The 22,452-nt window shown below is 43.6% G+C and overlaps 2 protein-coding genes across 2 annotated transcripts in view; both read left to right on the forward strand.

The window, feature by feature from the left end:
- Positions 1-22,452, forward strand: part of LOC127423326 (transient receptor potential cation channel subfamily M member 4-like) — a 61,479-nt gene that overhangs the window by 16,728 nt on the left and 22,299 nt on the right. Inside the window, exons 10-19 of the mRNA XM_051667524.1 lie at positions 118-239; positions 764-1,000; positions 8,826-8,927; positions 9,478-9,606; positions 9,710-9,839; positions 9,923-10,068; positions 19,611-19,723; positions 20,025-20,135; positions 20,250-20,296; positions 20,616-20,857. Coding sequence (XP_051523484.1) covers positions 118-239; positions 764-1,000; positions 8,826-8,927; positions 9,478-9,606; positions 9,710-9,839; positions 9,923-10,068; positions 19,611-19,723; positions 20,025-20,135; positions 20,250-20,296; positions 20,616-20,857 — 1,379 coding nt within the window. The remainder of the gene's footprint in view (positions 1-117; positions 240-763; positions 1,001-8,825; positions 8,928-9,477; positions 9,607-9,709; positions 9,840-9,922; positions 10,069-19,610; positions 19,724-20,024; positions 20,136-20,249; positions 20,297-20,615; positions 20,858-22,452) is intronic.
- LOC127423327 (uncharacterized) lies at positions 13,677-18,005 on the forward strand. Its single transcript, XM_051667525.1, has 2 exons — positions 13,677-15,055; positions 17,860-18,005. The coding sequence occupies exon 1, from the start codon at positions 14,010-14,012 to the stop codon at positions 14,874-14,876; it is 867 nt and encodes a 288-aa protein (XP_051523485.1). The 5' UTR covers positions 13,677-14,009; the 3' UTR covers positions 14,877-15,055; positions 17,860-18,005.

A 22,452-nucleotide genomic window follows, 5' to 3' on the forward strand; every position in this document is an offset into this window, starting at 1 on the left:
TGGTCATTTGTAATAACTGCTATCCCTAAATAACTAGGCTTCAGTCTACAGTGGATTTTGATTTTTATACATTCTATTTTGATGTATATAATTTCTGCTGTGTGTGTTTTGTGTTAGCGAGTAAACAGCGTGTTGCGGAGAGTGCTAATCCTTACTCTGATGAGTTGAGACTTGCTGTAACTTGGAACAGAGTGGACATTGCCAAGAGTGAAATCTTCAATGGAAACATCCAATGGAAGGTAGAGCATTGGGAGAAATTACATTTAGCTATAAAACTAGGGCAGTAATTTTGTTAATGTGCATTAATACCTTATCGTTCAAACCCATATGACTTTATTTTCTGTGTAGAACACAAAAGGGGAATTTTTAATGAATATCTCAGTCCGTCTTTTCAGTACAATGTCAGTGCCAGTTTATAATGTTGACATCCATTTCATGTTCATGAGCGTTATGAGGAAAGCTCTAGCTTTATTGGTAAAAACAGAGAAAGAGCTTCTCATGCAGAAGGTGGAAAATGGTCATAAACACACACACACACACACACACACACACACACACACGCATATATATATATATATATATATATATATATATATATATATATATATATATATATATATATAAATGATATAACCCCTTTAAGCATAGTATAATGTTTGTCAATAACTTTAATAACTGTAATAAATTAAAGTTATTTCAGTATACACTGTTATGTAGTTAGGAATGTGGTCATAATCTGGTACTTTTCATCTGGCAAATGCAGTATGGAGACCTGGAAGATTCCATGACTGATGCACTTGAGAACAATAAACCCAATTTTATTCGTCTCTTCATTGATAATGGTCTGAACATTTTGGACTACCTGACTTACGGCCGCCTGGAGGAACTTTACAAATCCATCCCTGAAAACTGTCTGGCCTACTCACTGCTTCAGCATTTCCTCAATGTCCGCTTGAATGAGTCCAGCACTGATCACCAATACAGTGTCAGTCTCTATGAGGTGAGGATAAAAGATAAGACATTACAAAGTATTTGTGTTTGCTATGACCAACATTTCATTTGCTCTTCCAAACTTTAAAAAAAGAGAAAATAAATGATTCTGCTCAGCTTCCTTCCATAATCTTGTCTTCTTAAGGCAATAGAAGTCAAAAGTCAGTGTGATTTCAAGTTCATTTGCAAATAAATTGGTTAAACTGCTGATTTCATGTTAAAGAACTACGCTACCCATAATTCTAAAGAGAGATCCACTAATCAGAGAAGTCACTGTTACCATGGTAATAAGAAAAGCGCCATAAGAGCTCTGTGGAAGCCCGTTTTGTCCATGGTTTATATTTATTTTTTTCTGTCTTGTTTTCTCGTGATCACAACCTAAATTTCTTGTGATCTCGACATAACAAATGTTTTCTCGTGATCATGATTTAATTTTCTCGTGATCTCGACATAACAAATGTTGTTCAGTTTCCTTTCGTTCCAGACTGCTAGCGGCAGTACTGAAAGCACAAGTGGAAAACTCTTGCGCTTGCGCTTTGACCGAGAAACAAATTAGAAAGTTGTCACCCCGTGACGCATGACATTCTCTTTAGCTATAAAAACCCCTGAACACGTCAGCTCGATCTCTACTTCATTCTCGCTTGACGGAATTTTATACAAATATCTTTTGCATAAAGAAGAGTGCTTCAGCTGACATCCGCAAAATTTTTCATCACCGTGCTTACGGATTGGATTATGAGTGGTTTTCTCCACTGCTAGCTACCAGGAAGTGCGGTTTATGAGCGTTTTTCTCCAGGATTCGCTGCTCGCAATCTGGAAGCGCTGTTTACGAGTGTTTTCTCGGGAAGCACCCGCAAGACGGTCTTGTGCTTCTGAAAGGTTTCAAACTTCTGGTTGCCTTTAAGTTTATACTTACATACCCTCTGAAGCCCTGGTTGCCTAGGTTTAATGAGCGCTGGATTTAAACTCATTGGATTGCTTTTAGGTGAGTATTGAAGTTAGTATGGATACATCTAGATGTTCTACATGCCCTAATGTGATGGATATCATGGATGGACATAATCAGTGCCCTGCTTGTCTTGGTGTGGACCATCTTAAAGAGACCATGTCTGACCCATGCTCTGAGTGCTCCATAATGCCTCTTGTTGTGCATCGAGCATGACTGGCAGGTCTGGATTCCTCTGCAGAGGATTTGCTGCTCTCTTCGAGCATCCCTATGTCTGATCGTAAGCAAACACTTCAGCATGACAAAAGGAATAAAAAACTAAATCTTCTGATTTAGCACACAAAGTGGAATAGCTGTCTTCTGCTGTAGAACTTTTACTGCTGCTCCTGGCCAGAGCTCAGCCTACAACCAAGGCACAGGACAAAGTGGAGCCTGAATCATGCACACCATTGTCACCAGCTATGCATGCAGAACAGTAGTTAGATGCAATGTCAGTAGCTGCCTCTAAATCGCTTTTTGGCGCAAATCCGGTTGCAACCTCAGTGATTGGTGAAAGTCTGCCTGCGGCCCAGTCATATCACTCTGACAAAGATAATGTGTCTGACAAATCGGGTGGGTCATCTTCAGTGGTAACGATCTCGGAGGGAAGTTGAAAGCAATGCTTACCCATATTAATCTGGACCCCCCACAACCAGCAGTGGGCTCTTAGAATGTTTTTCTGCATCGTGCACAAAGAGCCTCCTTATGGTGCCTCAGTGCCGTGATTTTACATCCGTATTAGTGTCTGCATGACGGAGTTCATCAAAGGTCACACGTCCTGATCAACTGGCCCGCACACTGGCTGTGATGCATGACCCGGAGGCAGTGGGTCTTGGCAGCATGCCACCTGTAGAACCCAGTGTTGCTGCGCTCATCGTATCTCCTGATGAGGCATTTCGTGATAACGTGTGCTGCCCCAATGTCGAGTGCAGATGCCCAGATTTACTGTCATGGGCACACAACTCTACAGCATGTCTTGGTCGTGTTTCTAATTCCTTGGCGCACATGCTTGTTGCGTTGCATTCCTTCCTGCGTGCAACATCATCTGACCCTTTAGTGATGGATCTAACTGAACTTGCGTTGCAGGTGATGGGTGTCATTGCCAACCACTGCGGCACAGCTTTGGGCACTCTAGTGCAGGCACAGCCCCAGGTTTGGTTGGCCCAATCCCCTTTGCCAGATGTCTGTTGGAACAACTTGAGACGGTTGCCACTAGTACCTGGTCGAATCTTTGGACCTGCAGCACAGGAAGCTCTAGATTAGTGTGTTTCAGTCTCAGAGACTCGTTCCCTTCATGTAGGGACAGCTTCAGCCCCAAGGGCACCTACAGCAACCCCTTTTGCTCACTATCAGATTGTTGGTACAAAACCTACATTTAAGCCTCCTCATCCTTTAAGTCAGCTGGCTCATTGGGGATCAGTAACAACAAACCAGTGGCTGCTGACTACCCTCTCAAGAGGCTATCGCATACAGTTTTGCCATCGACCCCCTGTACACACTGGTGTGAGACCCACAGTAGTTCACGATCCATGCCAGTTAGACGCCCTTGTGCATGAAGTTCAGGTGTTGCTGCGCAAAGAAGCCATAGAACTTGTCAACCCCCAAGTTCATCCGGGGGATTCTTTTTCACTTATTTTCTGGTCACAAAGGAAGACGGCGGGTTTCGGACAATCTTAGATTTTTTTTATTTTATCATTGCATTTACATGCGACAAATACTAAGTACTTATGTTACAGTGAGGGAGATAGGAAGGCAACAAGTGACAAAGTAGAGAAGAGACAAGAAGATGAGACAAAACAAAACAAAAAATAAAAACATTTGTTATGATTATAGGTGTTAAAAGGTGTTAATGTGTAGTTTGTATGTATTTACTGGGTGGGCACGTACTGTAGATGGTTCAGGGTGTGTGTATTGTGCTTGTGTGAGTGTGTGTGTATGTGTAGGATAATGTATGTGTGGGCAATTATAAGGGTATCTATATGAAATATTTAAAAAAGCAATGAAAACAACCGCAGCAACAACAACAGAAAAAAATCAAAATGTATAATAATCTGCCCCCATCCCCCCACGGTCCCAGCAAGCCAGGCCCCATGAGGAATAGGTCACAAGGAGATGCTGCCAGGCCCAGGGCACACCCATCATCCCCACCCCCACCGAATGCCCCCACCCCAGGCAGGCCACCATCTTAGATTTAAGGAATTTAAATTGTTTTCTAAAGTTATTGCCATTCCGAATGTTGCGCACAGCAGATGTTTTACAGGCCATTATGCCTCAAGATTGGTTTGTGATGATAGATTTAAGGGACGCCTACTTTAATATTCCAATTATTCTGGAACACAGGCAATTCCTTTGGTTTTTCATTTATGGGTCAAATATTTCAGTTCAGAGTTCTCCCATTTGGCCTCTCTCTGGCACCAAGTGTGTTTTTGAAGTGTGTCCAGGCTGCACTTGAACCACTACAAAGGAACGGCATGAGAGTGTTGCCATACCTGGACGATTGGCTTGTCTGTGAGGCATCACCACAGCAGGCAATGGATCAAACTCGCCAGTTGCTGGACCATATTATAGCTTTGGGGTTCACAGTGAATTGGGACAAATACAGGCTTGTCCCAACTCACTCGACCCATTTTATAGGTCTGACACTCAACTCTCCCACGAAGCTGGCCTCCCTCACACCGGAGAGGGTACGTTCAATTCTGACAGCATTGAAGCATCTTTGGGTGGGCCAAACCAACCCTCATTGGTTCTCTCTGATGGACGAGCCAGGATCACTGGGCTCGATTGGCCGGATGTAACGTTATATGCTTTCCCCCTGTTACCGCTGATTTGGAGAACCCTGTGCTTTGTGCGTAACTGCAGCCAACGTCTGCTGTTAGTTGCTCCTCAATGGCCTGCGATGCCATGGTTTCAGACCCTCCTGTCATTGTTAGCAGAGCCACCTTATCCTCTACCCAGCAGATCAGATCTGCTAACTCAGCTGGAGGGGAGAGTTTGCTATCCTCACTCAGACCAGTTGAAATTATGGGTGTGGCCACTGTGTCCACCGGGCCTCTCTTGGTGTGTTCACAGGAGGAAGGGACACTGTTTTGAATGCATGGTGCAACATCTACATGAAAATTGTATGCTAGTAAGTGGAAGGTGTTCTGTGACTGGTGCACCAACCATGCCACTTATCCACTACACTGTTCTGTAGGATGAATTTTAGATTTTTTGCAAGATCTTTTGATGCTTGGATGTTCTGCGTCTACACTTAAGTTGTATGTAGCAGCTTCGGAGGCCAACCGTTCTGAGGTGGGCGGTGTCTCACTTGGGTCTGACCGATTAGTTGTGGCCTTTTTGAAAGTGGCTAACCGTCTGTTCCCTACATGGGGTGTGCGAAGCCCAACATGGGACTTGAATGTGGTGCTCAATTCCTTATGTTAAGCACCATTTGAGCCTATAATGGACTCTGATATTAAATGGCTGTCTTTAAAGACTGCATTCCTCTTGGCCATTACAACAGCGAAGCGTGTGAGTGAGCTCCCTGCATTATCAGTGAGCACTCCCTGTTTGTGCTGGGGGCCTGATTTTATTAATGTTTCATTGTGGCCCAATCCAGCATTTTTACCCAAGACATTGTCTCCACAATTTAGGAATCATCCCATTATGTTGGCTGCTCTGCTGCCAGATCAGGCTGACATGCGGGTTGAGCTATGGGCCATTAGGTCTTTGAAGGTTTACATTGACAGAACAGCAGCCTGGTGCAAGACTGACCAATTGTTTGTTTGCTTTAGTGATGCACACAAAGGGATTGCGCAGGTAATTTGTCATGCATACAAGTCTTCAGGGCGTCCTGTCCCCTCATCTATCACTCATATGTCACTCTACATGTGCTTTCGCAACATCTTGGGCAGCGCTCAGAGGTGTATCACTCTCTGAAATTTGTGCAGCAGCAGCATGGGCTTCAGCCTGCACTTCTTCTCATTTCTACAGACTGAATGTGACTCCCGTGCCAGCAGTGTGTGCTGCGGTGCTCTCTACCTGCCCTGATGCATTGCAAGGGGATTCCTCGTGACTGCGTAGGTATTTGTCTTGCACTAGTGCTTTCAGTACTGCCTCTGGCAGTCTGGATTGAAAGGAAACAGAACGCTGGTTACATATGTAACTGTGATTCTATGACTGAGTGGAAGACTGCCAGAGTCTCTGGTCACTCGGAATTTGCAGGAATGATCTAGAAATCGAGCTGGTTTTTATAAATAAAGACACATCATGCGTCATGGGGTGCTAACTTTATAATTCGATTCTTGGTCCAAGCGCAAGAGTTTTCCACTAGTGCTTTCAGTATTGCCTCTGGTGGTCTTCCACTCAGTCATAGAACCAAAGTTACATATGTTACCAGCATTTTCTTGTGATCACAACTTAATTTTCTTGTGATCTTGACAACAAATTTTGTTTTCTTGTGATCACAACTTAATAATGTATTCAGATAGAAGACAAAGGTAGGCCTAACACAGTCATAAACCTAACTCAGGCCCCCACATACAAGGTCATAAATTATACTGATAAAAATCACAGCAAAATCAAACAAAGGGAGTCCAAAACAGACTACAAATCTCATGAAGCCTTGCTCACTAAAGGATCGAACTCTCAACTCCTATTGGATGAGGCACACTACAGAACGCACCTCAACCATGACATCATCAGGAGTAGAAATACCTCTAAAATGCTTCCGTTATTTGCTTCCAGCAACTTTGCTCGCCGTGTGTAGACGCAGCTCATCGCTACTCTCAGGTGCAGCCTCGTGGCACAAGGAAGTAACGTCCGACTTGAAACTGTGGCCATACAATCTCCATCTCGCTGGACGAGTTGAGATTACTCTGTGTTCCACCGAACACTCTAATGGATCCGAAGGAGACTGACAAGCAATCCACATCTTCATCCGTTTGCCTGCAGAAGTGAAGAGATAAAAGATTCCTCTTCCAACTTCAATCAAGTCGACGTCGCTAATTTCTCCACCAGCCCGCCGAGAATCAGCAGCCGTACCGCCCGCCGATAGAGCGAGGAAACAGCCTCCCGTCATCACCCGAGCCTCGTGGAACCGAGTCTGAGTTAAAGGACGGATGAACACACATTCTGCATCCTCATGCGATTCAAGTAAGAGGTTTACGTCTGGGCAGAGATAGAATATTATAGTGTGTTATTCTTGTGTACCAAGGTTGTTGCTTGTACAGTTTACGGACCGCCATGTCCGCTCATTATTAATACTCAAGGTATTAATTATCACAAATTTGATTTGCTGTATTGTGGTCCAACCACATTGGACTGTTGTGCATTTTCGCCATTGCGGGTGAGACCGGCAAACTGAGTTTATCCATTAATGAATCAAAGAACGCGGGACGGTTTACGAGCCGTCCACCGCGTCTCTGAGTGATAAACTAACAGCTGCTTTCTCTCCCACGATCGCAAAATTGGCTTTGGGGCTATCACTTTATTCTCTCTCTCTCTCTTGTACTAACCACACACACACACACACACACCCTCACAAACATTCTCGGACACATTTTTGGCTAGTAGATAGCTTCGTGATAAAGCTCAGCTTTGTCCCTAAGCTATCGTACAAGTGGATACACGCGGTAACTGGTAGACGCCATTGACTGGTTTCTCTCCGTCCACATTCGCGGCCATATTCTCTGGCTGGAAGTCTCCCTTGACATACTCTCCACGAGAGTCACGTCCGCCATTTTGTGCGCGTCCCTCCTTATACACACACACACACACACACACACACTCGCTCTCTCTCTCACACACACACACACACACCCTCATGTGTTATAGGATTATTTTGATTTCCATATCTAATCATATCACTGTTTAGTTTGTAGTTGTAAGTTGGAAGTTTATTGACTGCATTGTATTAATTATTAATTGATATTACTGCATAAATAAACTTTGTTATATTACAAAGAGAAGTGTTTTGGTTTGTTTTGCATACACCTGTGTCATGTTGACGGGATGTCACTGCTTGGATTCAAGCCTTCATTCATTGTTTTTTTTCCCGAAAATCGATATTCTTCGGATGTCAATTTTCCTAAGAAAACAATCTAATATTGAGACTGTTTTACTATCTGGTTATTAGTCCCTGATTCCAGGGTGGTGTCCCGTCAATGTTAATCCTTATTAATATTCTACTGATTTTTGATAATTGATAATTATCTTTGATGATTGTTGAATTTGAATGATCAATAAGCTAGTGTTAATTTTAATAAACGTTTCATCGATGTTAACAATTAATGATTATCTTTGATAATTGTTGATTTAAAGGATTAGAAAAAGCTAACATTGATTCTCATCAATGTTCTGTTGATTTTAATCATTAATAATTGTCTTTGATAATTATGAATTATTGCTAATAACCAAACCCGCTCCTAAACGTAGCGCACTACATTTACTGGAGCCCCATATGAGGTTTTAATGAGTTAGATTCAATTAATTAATTTAAATATTAATTAATAACTAAAGAAATAATTATTAATTATTTCTGATAGTAACTGATCTAAACAACCAGTAAAGCCCTACAACATGGACAAAACGGTCTCTGTAGCAGTGAATGGCATAATTGAGTCAGTCATACTGTACTATGAAACAACTTATGTGTTTGTATATATTTGAATATTTTACAATAATCTTTAAATATATTGGATTTTATAATTCAATCAATACCTTAAAAACAATAGTTTTATATTTTACTCTCATTTATGATATGATTAATTTGCAATGTTTCATAGAAAGAGTAGTTAATTTGCTCATAAAATAATTTAAATACCCAGTCTTGTAAGTTACTGTTATAACTGTCACTGATTTCTTTCCTCAGGTATCTCAACTGTTGGAGAATCTGTTAGGGGATGTATGTCTGCCCTTCTACATAACTGAACTTGAGCTGGACACAAACTCCTCCAAAAGAAAAACTTTTAAGGTGTCAGACATCACTTTAGATCTATCTGGTTTGAAAATTCAATTTGTACACTATATGGCCGAATTAAGTGGACACTCAAACATCACATCCATAAGTGCTTGTTGAGCACTTACTATCAAAACCATTTGCATTAATAGGGAGTTGCTCCTCCCTAATAGCTTCCACTAGATGTTGGAACATGGTTGCAGGGATTTGCAGGGTCTGGCTCACAGTAGCCATTAATTCACCCCAAAGGTGTTCAGGTCTGGGCTTTGTGCAGGCCAGTAAAGTTCTTTCACAACAGACACAGTTACCCATTTCTAAATAGACATTGCTTTCCACACAGGAGCATAGACGTACTAGAACAGACCCATTCTACTAAAAATGCTTAAGTTTAACCACCTGCTTGAAATGGGTGTAGCTGAAATATCCGAACCCATTAAATAGAGGGGGTGTCCACGTACTTTTGGTTGCATGCTTCCATATTTTTTCACAATATCAGCTCACTAACTGCAAATGTAATGTCATTAAATCTTAAAGTACCATCTTGTCTTGAAATATTACCCTTTAGAAAGCATGTAAGGTCCTGAAGGGGAATTGCTTATATCGTGAAAAGACCTGTAAGCACCCTTGGTTATGTCTCTTCATCTGGGCAGTGCTACAGAACCGCTGTGAGATGGCTGTCTTTTTCTGGGAAATGGTATGCTTTTGATCGTGACAAACTTATGATATATAGCTTGTTAGTTCTGAGATTTAAATGTAATGGTACTACCGTACTCACCTGTATCTTCACAATCTCTCAGTGTGGTGAGTCAGTTCTGACTGCTCTGGGAGGTTGTAAACTGCTGAGGGAGCTGTCAAAACTGGAGATTGAGACCGAGACCAAGCTTTCCATGAGGGATTTGGCCCTGAAGTTTGAGTATATGGCCAATGGTAAGAAGCAAGCAAGCGTATTGTTTTTTATACACCTTCTAAAACGTTTTAACCCTCTTTCTTCCTACTGTCATTATTGACAGATGTGTTCAGCATGTGCTACCAAACCAAAGCGTGCCGTTCCTTTAAGCTTTTGATTCGGAAGTCTCAGCTGTGGGGTAATGCCACCTGTCTGAAGATGGCCTTGGGGGCTGATGCTCGCCTTTTCTCCAGCCATGATGGAGTGCAGGTCAGTCAGCAATAAGGCTGGGTCAGGATATTCAACTTATCGTCCAACAACTGACTTTTCCAGGGTTCATCAAACTGGGATTCGAGGACCCTTGGTGGGGTGCTGAGGGTCCACGAAATATTTCAGAGAAAAAAGGGCACAAAACAAATTATTAAAAAGTAAAAAGGTTAACATGTGACATTATTACTGTTTCATTCTGGTTTCTAAAGACTGGTCGAAAAAATTTTATTTTCAATTGACAGCCATAGTTTTAAAGGGGTCATGTCATGAGGAATAAAATTTTCCTTGATCTTTTGACACATAAAATGCAATTGTACTATAAAAACATACTGTAAGTTTCAGAACTCTAAACTTTCTCCTTGCTGCAAAAAGAGCATTTGTTGAAACTGTAAGGGGGAAGTCACCCACTGGCCCAAGGACGGTATCCAATGGCGTGGCTGAAGGTCTCTTGCGTGTTCTGTCTTATCGTGCGCGACATTAAATAATACTTTGATTATTTGATTTGAGTTCCATGTTTTTTATTAATCTTATCATTAATTCTTTTCTTTATTTCATCTGACTCCAATTATGAAAAACCTCGTTGATGTATCTATGCTCTGAATTTTAGTAATTCTCTCTTCTAGGCTGCATTTGTTACTTCAATGTTATTTGGGTCCTGTGCTGGTCAGACACAGGTCCTTTTAACTACAAATTCATCAGTTTCAGATATTAGTAAGTTTTAGACTAAGTCCATATAGGTTCTTGGCTTTATCCATTTAGTCTTATTTGGCTAAGTTCTATAATAGATTCTCGGTTTACCGTTTAACCCCAGTCAATTAAGTCCTGTTTTACAGGTTCTCGGTCCTACATTTAGTATTCCCATTTAATTCTACTTGGCTAAGTTCTATAATAGATTCTCGGTTCACCGCTTAACCCCAGTCAATCAAGTCCTGTTTTACAGGTTCTCGGTCCTACATTTAGTATTCCCATTTAATTCTACTTGGCTAAGTTCTATAATAGATTCTCGGTTCACCGCTTAACCCCAGTCAATTAAGTCCTGTTTTACAGGTTCTCGGTCCTACATTTAGTATTCCCATTTAATTCTACTTGGCTAAGTTCTATAATAGATTCTCGGTTCATCGTTTAACCCCAGTCAATTAAGTCCTGTTTTACAGGTTCTCGGTCCTACATTTAGTATTCCCATTTAATTCTACTTGGCTAAGTTCTATAATAGATTCTCGGTTCACCACTTAACCCCAGTCAATTAAGTCCTGTTTTACAGGTTCTCGGTCCTACATTGAGTATTCCCATTTAATTCTACTTGGCTAAGTTCTATAATAGATTCTCGGTTTACCGTTTAACCCCAGTCAATTAAGTCCTGTTTTACAGGTTCTCGGTCCTACATTTAGTATTCCCATTTAATTCTACTTGGCTAAGTTCTATTATAGATTCTCAGTTCACCGCTTAACCCCAGTCAATTAAGTCCTGTTTTACAGGTTCTCGGTCCTACATTGAGTATTCCCATTTAATTCTACTTGGCTAAGTTCTATAATAGATTCTCGGTTTACCGTTTAACCCCAGTCAATTAAGTCCTGTTTTACAGGTTCTCGGTTCTACATTGAGTATTCCCATTTAATTCTACTTGGCTAAGATCTATTATAGATTCTCGGTTTACCGTTTAGCCTCTTACATACTTAACTAATGGGTTACTTCTGAAGTAGCTTAATTAAGCCAACTCTGACCATAGATTTGTAGTTAACAAGAAATATACTAGAAAACAGTCCTTCAGAATGAATCATAATAACAATTTATTTACCAGGTAATAGTAATACATTCAAATAATCCAATTAAAATAATAAATCAAACTCAAAGCTATCAGTGAACCAAACATAATAATATATTTAAAGTTGTATTCCATTCAAACATTTACCAAACATAAGAAATACAAATTGCAATTACCTGGTAGTGAAAAAACTACATGCAAACAACGAAGCATGGGAGATCTGATTTGCAGATTCCCCGAGCTTCTCTGCCATCCCTCCTTAAGTACCAAACGATTCCATTGTTATTTCAGATGTGTGTGTTTGATGTTATTTAGGATTTGTTTTATAATTTAGGGAGTTGTAAGTCAACCTTTGATTGAGTAGGTTGTTTGATGTTTACAAAGAATACACCTAATCTGCATACAGCATCTGGTCTCTGTGTGAGACTTGGGAGGGGCATGCCCCGGATAGGATACTGTATTTTATTAAGTTCTTAAATCTTACTTGTGATTTGACTTTGCTGAAAAGGAATGAGACCGTTTTACCAGTCGCACTGAGACCTCTTGAATGATACCAAACATGTATGATCAGAAAACCTTTAACATTACAGAACAGGATAAGTCATAACTTAGTTTTTAGTGTCCTTAAGGTGACCTGAGGTGAGAGAGAGAGAGAGCAGATGTGAGTGTGAATTGCGTTTTATGGTCCCCAATCAGTAGGGTTTGTTTTCTCAGGTGGAGATGCTCCTCTGTGTGAGTTTTGTGACTTTGGTTCTCGCAGAATTCTTTGACTTTCCCGGAAGTAATGCAAACAATTCTGTGTCAGTCTTACAAAACCAAGCTGCCAGAACGACTTGTTCTCTACTCTGATATCACACTGTGGTAGAAATTTGCATCTGACCGCCTCCACAACAACACATCAATGCCTACTTTACCTTTAAGCACTTCCGTAGCCTGTCTAGTGGCGGTGAGCAGTGAGATGGCAAGGAGAGAGCAGGTCAGTCAAGAGCAGAGAGCCAATCATAACAGTGGAAATTTAATGTCAAGTTTTAAAGGAGAAGCAGCACCAAAACCGAGTGTTTCTGACAGAGGGTCAGGATGAGGGTGGAAAATGACCATGTTTTACAAATATATGATTGTTTTTTTTTTTGCAGAAAACTTGACTAATATTATAATTGAAACTCAAGGAACATATTAAAATATTTTTTACAAAATTCAAATTTATTTAAGTGTTCATCTCTCCTTCCCTGCACCGTACATACTTTCGAGAATTGTTTGTACTTGTGTTGTATCTTACTAGAGAGTTTCTCCTTGACACTGTCACCATTAGTTTGCTTACTGGGGGTTGTAAATAAATATTCTCTGTAAAGCTTATTGTTAAAAGTGCTGTACAAATACAATTCAATTCAATTGACAATGTTTCTGTGATAAATCTCAAGTTCTATTCTCAAAGAGGAAGCGAGGGCCGGATAAATGTCCAACTCAAGTCATTTTAGTACACACTTTTCAGTGTAACAAACAAGTTTGCTTTTCAGCACAATGTAAATGAATGCACACATCAACACTCCTGCATGCCTCTCTCCCCTCTGGTCATTTGGACTGCCCTTTTAGCCCTCTCCAGCTCTCACTGCAACACAAAACAGCTGTTAGAGATCATTTTCCACAGGTGTCAGTCCTTACCGCTCTTCCTCTCCCAGCCACACTCTCCACAGTTGTCGCCTGGCCACAACCACATCACCACAGTTTCTCTTCTGGTTTCTAAATCAAATTAATCATTTATTTTGTCTTTTGTGCAATAAGGTATATGTGGCAGCGGGGGCGTGGTCAAGCATCTCTCCGGAGAGAGAGAAAGCGGTAAGGGCGCTTACACCTGAACTAAATTATGTCTAACACCTGTCTCTAATTTCAGTGAGCACGGGGAGAGCGGCATAAATAGAGCCACACTGCAAGTAGAAAAGAGAGAGAGCCTGGGCACCACAGACCCGAACAAGAAGCAAGAGTTTTGTTATTACAAATGATGAGAGTTTTATTTTGGTGAAGCGGTGTGTGATTATAGATCAACTTAGTGGATAATGCAAAGACGCTGAGACTGCAATTGTGCTGCAAAGAGAAAATAAATCCTTACCTGAACCAGGAAAGCTGCTTCTCGCCTCCACTTTACACTGGTGCCGAAACCCGGGAATTGAAATTTGGGTTGAAGATGGATGGAAGTCATCCCGTAGAGTCCTCCCAGTTGGCGGAGATCCTCCAAGCCCTCGCTGGCCTACATCAGAGCCACCAGCAGACATTGCTTGAGCTCCGACAAGACCAAGATCGCCGGTTTGTCGAGCTCCTGCACGCTCAAGCCAAGGACCAGCAGGCAATCCGGAGCCTCCTCAGCCAGGAGGCGTCCTCAGCCGCAACCCCGGACGCTCCCACGCCGTTACCCCTGCCCGCATTACAGAAAATGGGGGCGGCAGACGACCCCGAGGCCTTCCTGGATTTGTTTAAGCGGACTGCCGATATCTGGGGCTGGCCGCTCGGCCAATGGTCGGCCCGACTGATCCCACTGTTGTCCGGGGAAGTCCAGCTCGCGGCTCAACAACTGCCAGCGACGAGCCTCCTGGCCTACGGAGATTTAAAGAGAGCCATCTTGCAACGGGTTGGTCACACTCCGGAGGAAAGTCATCAACTCTTCCGGAGCTTGAAGTTGGAGAGCTCTGACCGCCCGTTTGCCTTCGCCCAGCGGCTCCGTGACGCCTGCCGAAGATGGCTGCTAGCGGGGGACCGCGACGTCGATGGAGTTATCGACCAGGTGGTACTGGAGCAATTCACACATCGACTGCCAAAAGGGACGGCGGAGTGGGTCCAGTGCCACCGCCAGGCGTCACTGGAGGAAGCTGTCCGGCTTGCGGAGGACCACATGGCGGCGATCCCGAGGGCGGAAGAGCCCTCCTACATTTTTTCTCCTCCCTCTGTCTCTTCCTCCTCCCCTCTCTCCTCTCGTTCTGCTCTCTCTCCAGGTCCCGTTCCTGCCTCACGCAGACGAGGAGGACTTCAGCCCCTGAGACCAGTTCCCCGGGTGTAGGAGGCGACACCTACCCCTATCCCAATGCCCCGCCGCTCTCCCCCTCAGGGGGGGGGGCGCCTGCCGACGCAAGTGTGGGCGTAGCGCCTGGGCCGGCCTGCTGGAGGTGCGGAGACCCGGGCCACTTCCGAGATCAGTGCCCTCTGATGGAGCTGGGGATGGTAGCGTACCGGATACCGGTAAGTGTCAAGGAGGGTACTCACCAAGCGTTGGTGGACACCGGGTGTAATCAAACCACTATCCACCAATGCCTGGTTCAACCTGAGGCACTGGTCACAACTAAAATGGTGAAGGTGAAATGCGTACACGGGGATATTCACAAGTATCTGGTGGTGACCCTGACGATTAAATTCCGGGGGAAAAAGCATAAAATGGAGGCCGCGGTTAGTTCCCGCCTCACCCATCCGCTGATTTTGGGGACTGATTGGCCTGATTTCAAAGTTTTATTAAAGGGAATTTGCACGGATGGGTCCTGTACGTAATTAGGGAGATGTGTGATGTGCGATGCTCTGGCAGGAGAGGCGGAGCCGGGGCCGTCCTCGACAGCTCCATGTCATAATGACGAGAGAGGGGGAGAGGCTGCAGCCCCTCCCCTTCTCAGGGAATTCCCTATGGGGGATTTCCCTTTTGAGCAGTCGCGAGAGGAAACCCTCAAACACGCCTTCGACCAAGTGAGAGTCATCGATGGTCAACGACTCCAGCCGGACATCACCCTTTCATACCCCTATTTTGCGATTATAAATGAGCGCTTGTATAGAGTGACACAGGACACTCAAACTAAAGAGGATACAACCCAACTTTTGATTCCAAGGAGCCGTCGGGAAATGGTATTCCAGGCGGCTCATTATAATCCCATGGCGGGTCATCTAGGAGAAAGGAAAACACTGAACCATCTAATAGCCCGTTTCTATTGGCCGGGCATTGGCGGCGATGTCCGCAGGTGGTGTGCAGCATGCCGCGAATGCCAACTGGTTAACCCACCGGCCACCCCAAAAGCGCCATTGCGCCCTCTCCCTTTGATCGAGGTCCCCTTTGAGAGAATTGGAATGGACCTCGTCGGGCCATTAGAACGGTCAGCACGCGGACATCGCTTTGTATTGGTCCTAGTGGACTATGCAACGCGATATCCGGAAGCAGTGCCTCTTCGCAACATCTCAGCACGCAGTGTTGCGGAGGCACTCTTCAAAATAATCTCCCGGGTGGGGATTCCGAAAGAAATCCTCACCGATCAGGGCACAACATTTATGTCACGGACACTAAGCGAACTATACGAGTTGTTAAATATTAAATCGGTTCGCACCAGCATATACCATCCTCAAACGGATGGCCTGGTGGAATGATTTAATAAAACCCTCAAAAACATGATTTGTAAGTTCGTACACGACGATGCTAGAAATTGGGATAAATGGCTCGACCCCCTGTTATTTGCAGTATGAGAGGTCCCGCAAGCCTCCACTGGCTTCTCCCCATTCGAGCTGTTGTATGGGCGACGCCCACGCGGCGTGCTTGATGTATTGCGAGAGGCCTGGGAGGAGGGACCTTCAAACAGCAAAAATGAAATTCAGTACGTTCTTGATCTTAGAGTAAAACTCCACACTTTGGGACAGCTAACACAGGAGAATTTGCTCCAAGCTCAAGAACGACAGCACCGAATGTATGACAGGGGAACTCAGCTAAGGGAATTTGCACCGGGAGATAAAGTGCTTGTATTGCTTCCCACATCGAGCTCTAAATTACTCGCCAAGTGGCAAGGACCCTTTGAGGTCACACGACGAGTGGGAGATCTCGATTATGAGGTTAAACGAACCGATAGAGGGGACGCACGTCAAATATACCACCTCAATCTCCTGAAATTGTGGAGGGAGGCGGTTCCCGTGATGTTGACTATGGTAGTTCCGGAGAAGGCGGAGCTCGGACCGGAGGTGAGTTCAAAGCATAAACAGTTCACTTGCGGAGACCACCTCTCACCGAGTCAACTCGCAGAGGTTGCTAGATTGCAACAGGAGTTTGCGGACGTGTTCTCCCCTCTACCGGGACGTACAAACCTCATTCATCACCACATCGAGACCGAGCCGGGGGTCGTGGTACGTTGCCGCCCCTATCGATTACCCGAACACAAGAAAAAAATCGTTCAGGAAGAATTGGATGCAATGCTCAATATGGTGGTAATAGAAGAATCCCACAGTGATTGGTCCAGCCCAGTTGTTCTAGTGCCTAAGAGCGACGGGTCTGTGCGATTCTGTGTGGATTATAGAAAAGTCAACGCGGTGTCTAAATTTGATGCATATCCAATGCCTTGCGTTGATGAGTTGCACGATCGGTTGGGCACTGCTCGATTTTACTCGACATTGGATTTGACGAAGGGTTATTGGCAGATCCCCTTGACACCAATTTCCCGTGAGAAAACCGCCTTCTCCACACCATTTAGATTACACCAATTTGTGACACTTCCGTTCGGTTTGTTTGGGGCCCCGGCTACGTTTCAGCGTCTCATGGACCGAATCCTCAGACCACATTCAGCCTACGCCGCTGCCTATTTAGATGACATCATCATTTATAGCAATGATTGGCAGCGGCACATGCAACATCTGAGGGCGGTTCTGAGATCACTGCGCCGAGCGGGACTCACAACGAACCCAAAGAAGTGCGCGATTGGATGGGTGGAGGTACGGAATCTGGGGTTCCACTTGGGCCACGGGCAGGTGCGTCCCCAAATTGACAAGACAGCGGTGATTGCGACCTGCCCAAGACCCAAGACCAGAAAGGGGGTGAGACAGTTCCTGGGGCTGGCTGGCTATTATAGAAGGTTCGTGCCTAATTATTCGGATGTCACCAGCCCGCTGACTAATCTTACTAAAAGGGAGCTCCAGATCCGGTCCAGTGGACGGAGCAGTGTCAGCGGGCGTTCACGCAAGTTAAAGCTGCACTTTGCGGGGGGCAGCTTTTACATTCACCTGACTTCTCTCTCCCTTTTGTTTTACAGACAGATGCTTCAGACAGGGGGCTGGGGGCCGTACTCTCACAGGTGGTGGAGGGGGAGGAGCGCCCAGTGTTGTACATTAGTCGTAAGCTCTCCTTGAGGGAAACTAAGTACAGCACCGTAGAAAAGGAGTGTCTCGCCATCAAGTGGGCGGTCCTCACTCTCCGATACTACCTGTTGGGGTGGGCCTTCACCCTCTGTTCCGATCACGCCCCACTCCAGTGGCTCCACTGCATGAAAGATACCAATGCCCGGATCACCCGTTGGTATCTGGCTCTTCAGCCGTTTAAGTTCAAGGTGGTCCACAGACGGGGGTGCAGATGGCTGTCGCCGACTTCCTTTCCAGGAATGGGGGGGAGTGGTAGTCAGGCCGAATGCCGCCCCGGCCTGAGTCGGGCGGTGGGAATATGTGGCAGCGGGGGCGTGGTCAAGCATCTCTCCGGAGAGAGAGAAAGCGGTAAGGGCACTTACACCTGAGCTAAATTATGTCTAACACCTGTCTCTAATTTCAGTGAGCACGGGGAGAGCGGCATAAATAGAGCCACACCGCAAGTAGAAAAGAGAGGGAGCCTGGGCACCACAGACCCGAACAAGAAGCAAGAGTTTTGTTATTACAAATGATGAGAGTTTTATTTTGGTGAAGTGTTGTGTGATTATAGATCAACTTAGTGGATAATGCAAAGATGCTGAGACTGCAATTGTGCTGCAAAGAGAAAATAAATCCTTACCTGAACCAGGAAAGCTGCTTCTCGCCTCCTCTTTACAGTATAAAAGCCAGTTGTTGAATAATATCATGTCTTTATAATATCATGCCAACTTTTTTTCTCACACAGTATAAATATATTTTAGAAGGGGGCACCTTACAAAGTTTGAAAACCCCTGAACTAGTCAATTATTGAATTCGACTAGTTAGTTCATCTAGATTTTTTTCTAGTTGTAAACTTAAGCAGTGTATTAGTATTTTTATTGATTTAAAAAGATTTAGAAACTTTTCAGAACAGATTTTAGCATTCTAATAGTAACCACTGGACTTTTGGCAAAGCAAGAACCTTATCTGAGAAGTTACGTCTCTCATTCAAAGCACCACCTTTGTAAAAAATTCACAGCCATTTCAAGACAATTACTACTAAATTCAATATTTTTAATTGTTGGTCTGTGCACACAAGCAAAGGGACGTCTTTCAAGTAAAAGAAAATCTTCTTTTAATCCTCAGAGACCCTAACTTGGACATGATGATATATTTATTTTTTAAAGTGTTTTGGGGAGAATTTTGCATGACATTGGCAAGATCTTACATTCAGTATTTTTAAGTATATTTTGTTTTGGAGTGAATTTTGTGTCTTTTTTTCTCCTTGCCAAACAAGTTACAGAAAAAAACAGTACAGAGTGTCAGCTACCATTATGTGTAGTTTTTACATATTTCCAATAAAATAAAAATGGTATTATTTAATTGCTTTAAATGTTCAAGTCTGGGGAGGGTTAATAATGCCTGCGTTCTATTCCATTCTACTGTGATTCGTCCTGCTGTTTTTTGAATGCAATATCACATCCTATGTAAACGACCCTTAGGAAATGAGATTATAAAGGGCTTCCTTAGGACCGACTAGATGATTAGTCATTAAGACCGATTAGTCGATTTTGAAAGTGTGTAGTTTTTCACAACCCTGTCAGCATGCAAACAATTATTCATATATATATATTATTATTATTTTTTTTTTACATAAGGTGTGTTCACAAAAGTGTTCTTTTTTTAGTCCCTGCTGTCACAGATCTGGTGGGGTGACATGGAAAGAGGCACTGAGGTATGGAAAGTCATCCTGACTATGTTCATTCCTCCACTCTGCTACACCAACCTCATCAATTTCAGGTCAGCAAATCACCAACATTTACTTCACAGTTCAACTTTCTTCGTATTTATTTCTGTCTGTCTGAATTTACCAATGATTCTCCCTGCTGGTCATTAACCTGGTAGCAAGCCTACCCTTGTTCAACCAGCTTTATTTGGAAAAACAATGCTGGTCGACCAGCATTTTTTACTTGTGCAATACATCTATATGCTGGTCCACCAGCCAGACTGGCAGCAGACCCACACTAACCATTATAAACCTGTTTGTAGCAGCATAGAAATTCATGCTGATCTAAGATGATCTGTTGTGTATTTCTCACAGGAAATTGGAGAATGTGGAAGAGGAGAAAGTAACACTGGTGGGACATCCAACCTCAGAAACAGACTGCCACTACGGAGAGACTTTCTTCTCCTTTTCTGAAATCAAAAACCAGTAACATGACCTTTTATTGAATAAATCAGGCATACATATAATATAATATAAATCTGTATTTGAAATATAAATTGGTAAACACATTATCTGTTACCTTCTTACTATATTTGTCAGTGAAGTTGAGCAAGAGGACTCAAATAATATCAGACGTCCAACAAAAGGTTTGAATTCTGATTTTGAAACCAATGTGTTTGTTCATTTACATCCTGCACATTCATTCAAATCTTATTGCCACTAGTCTTTATGCATCTTGGGCCTCATTTATGAAATATGTGCAGAACAATTTTTGTGTGTATGTAAATCATTCGTAAAACCATTCTAATGTAAATTGTCACATTCAATGAGGCACAATGCACTATTATGATTTAGAACAGAAAGTCATTCTGCCCATGTTTCATGGAAAAGCCCATTATATTTTACAGTTATAATAATGGGTGAAATGATTCCTTATTGTTTTTATTTATTCCGTCCTGTAATCAGGTACTTCGCTTGCATCTTTCCGCCAAAAGAAGCGACCCTTTGTGGTTTCCCGCTGGAGGCAGTTCTGGTATGCCCCTGTCACCTCATTCCTCGGCAATGTTCTGATGTACTTCCTTTTCCTGTTTCTGTACGCCTACGTGCTATTAATTGACTTCAAGCCACCTCCCCCAGATGGCCCTGCCGCCTCAGAGTTTGTGCTGTACTTTTGGGTGTTTACTCTCGTGTGCGAGGAGATTCGAGAGGTTGGTGTTCATTTTATGGTGTGCACTTTCATTAACCCTCTCATCCATGGTGCCCACTACAGTGTACAGACCTTTAAAAGCCATTTTTAACAATTCAGGGTGTGATGTTACATCCAAACCACCATCCATAAGTGAATACATTTGACCCTTTCTTATAATTCTCTATGACTGTCCTCTTTATATGTCATTATGTTTTTTATAACCACATAAATTAAATATGATGATGAAAGTGGTGATGCACTGGAATATTTAACATTGTCTTGAATTGTAATGGACAGATGTGTAACTCTTATCGAAATACATTATTCTGGAAAATAATTTCAGTTGGGAATTATAATATTCTTGTTCTGAAGAAAAAGAAACGTCCTGGTTACTGATGGAGTGAACGAGACGTTGTGTCGATGTAGTGACACTAGGGGTCACGCTTGGGAGCCCGAAACACCTCTGGTCGTTGAAAAAAGGGCAATGAAAATTGGCTGAACATACAGGTACACTATATTGCCAAAAGTATTCGCTCATTTGCCTTTAGACGCATATGAACTTAAGTGACATCCCATTCTTAATCCATAGGGTTTAATATGATGTCGGCCCACCCTTTGCAGCTATAACAGCTTCAACTCTTCTGGGAAGGCTTTCCACAAGGTTTAGGGACCATTCTTCCAGAAGCGCATTTGTGAGGTCTGACACTGATGTTGGATGAGAAGGCCTGGCTCGCAGTCTTCGCTCTAATTCATCCCAAAGGTGCTCTATCGGGTTGAGGTCAGGACTCTGTGCAGGCCAGTCAAGTTCTTCCACACCAAACTCGCTCATCCATGTCTTTATGGACCTTGCTTTGTGCACTGGTGCGCAGTCATGTTGGAACAGGAAGGGGCCATCCCCAAACTGTTCCCACAAAGTTGGGAGCATGGAATTGTCCAAAATCTCTTAGTATGCTGAAGCATTCAGAGTTCCTTTCACTGGAACTAAGGGGCCAAGCCCAGCTCCTGAAAAATAACCCCACACCATAATCCCCCCTCCACCAAACTTCACAGTTGGCACAATGCAGTCAGACAAGTACCGTTCTCCTGGCAACCGCCAAACCCAGACTCGTCCATCAGATTGCCAGATGGAGAAGCGTGATTCGTCGCTCCAGAGAACGCGTCTCCACTGCTCTAGAGTCCAGTGGCGGCGTGCTTTACACCACTGCATCCGACGCTTTGCATTGCACTTGGTGATGTATGGCTTGGATGCAGCTGCTTGGCCATGGAAACTCATTCCATGAAGCTCTCTACGCACTGTTCTTGAGCTAATCTGAAGGCCACGTGAACTTTGGAGGTCTGTAGCGATTGACTCTGCAGAAAGTTGGCGACCTCTGCGCACTATGCGCCTCAGCATCCGCTGACCATTTTACGTGGCCTACCACTTTGTGGCTGAGTTGCTGTCATTCCGAATCACTTCCACTTTGTTATAATACCACTGGCAGTTGACTGTGGAATATTTAGTAGCGAGGAAGTTTCACGACTGGACTTGTTGCACAGGTGACATCCTATCACAGTACCACGCTGGAATTCACTGAGCTCCTGAGAGCGGCCCATTCTTTCACAAATGTTTGTAGA

This window comes from Myxocyprinus asiaticus, chromosome 32 (assembly GCF_019703515.2).
Source record: "Myxocyprinus asiaticus isolate MX2 ecotype Aquarium Trade chromosome 32, UBuf_Myxa_2, whole genome shotgun sequence".
Classification (NCBI taxonomy): Eukaryota; Metazoa; Chordata; class Actinopteri; order Cypriniformes; family Catostomidae; genus Myxocyprinus; species Myxocyprinus asiaticus.

What these genes read in the sequence shown, in the direction of transcription:
- LOC127423327 (XM_051667525.1), top strand. Translation starts at nt 14,010, where the DNA reads ATGGATGGAAGTCATCCCGTAGAGTCCTCCCAGTTGGCGGAGATCCTC.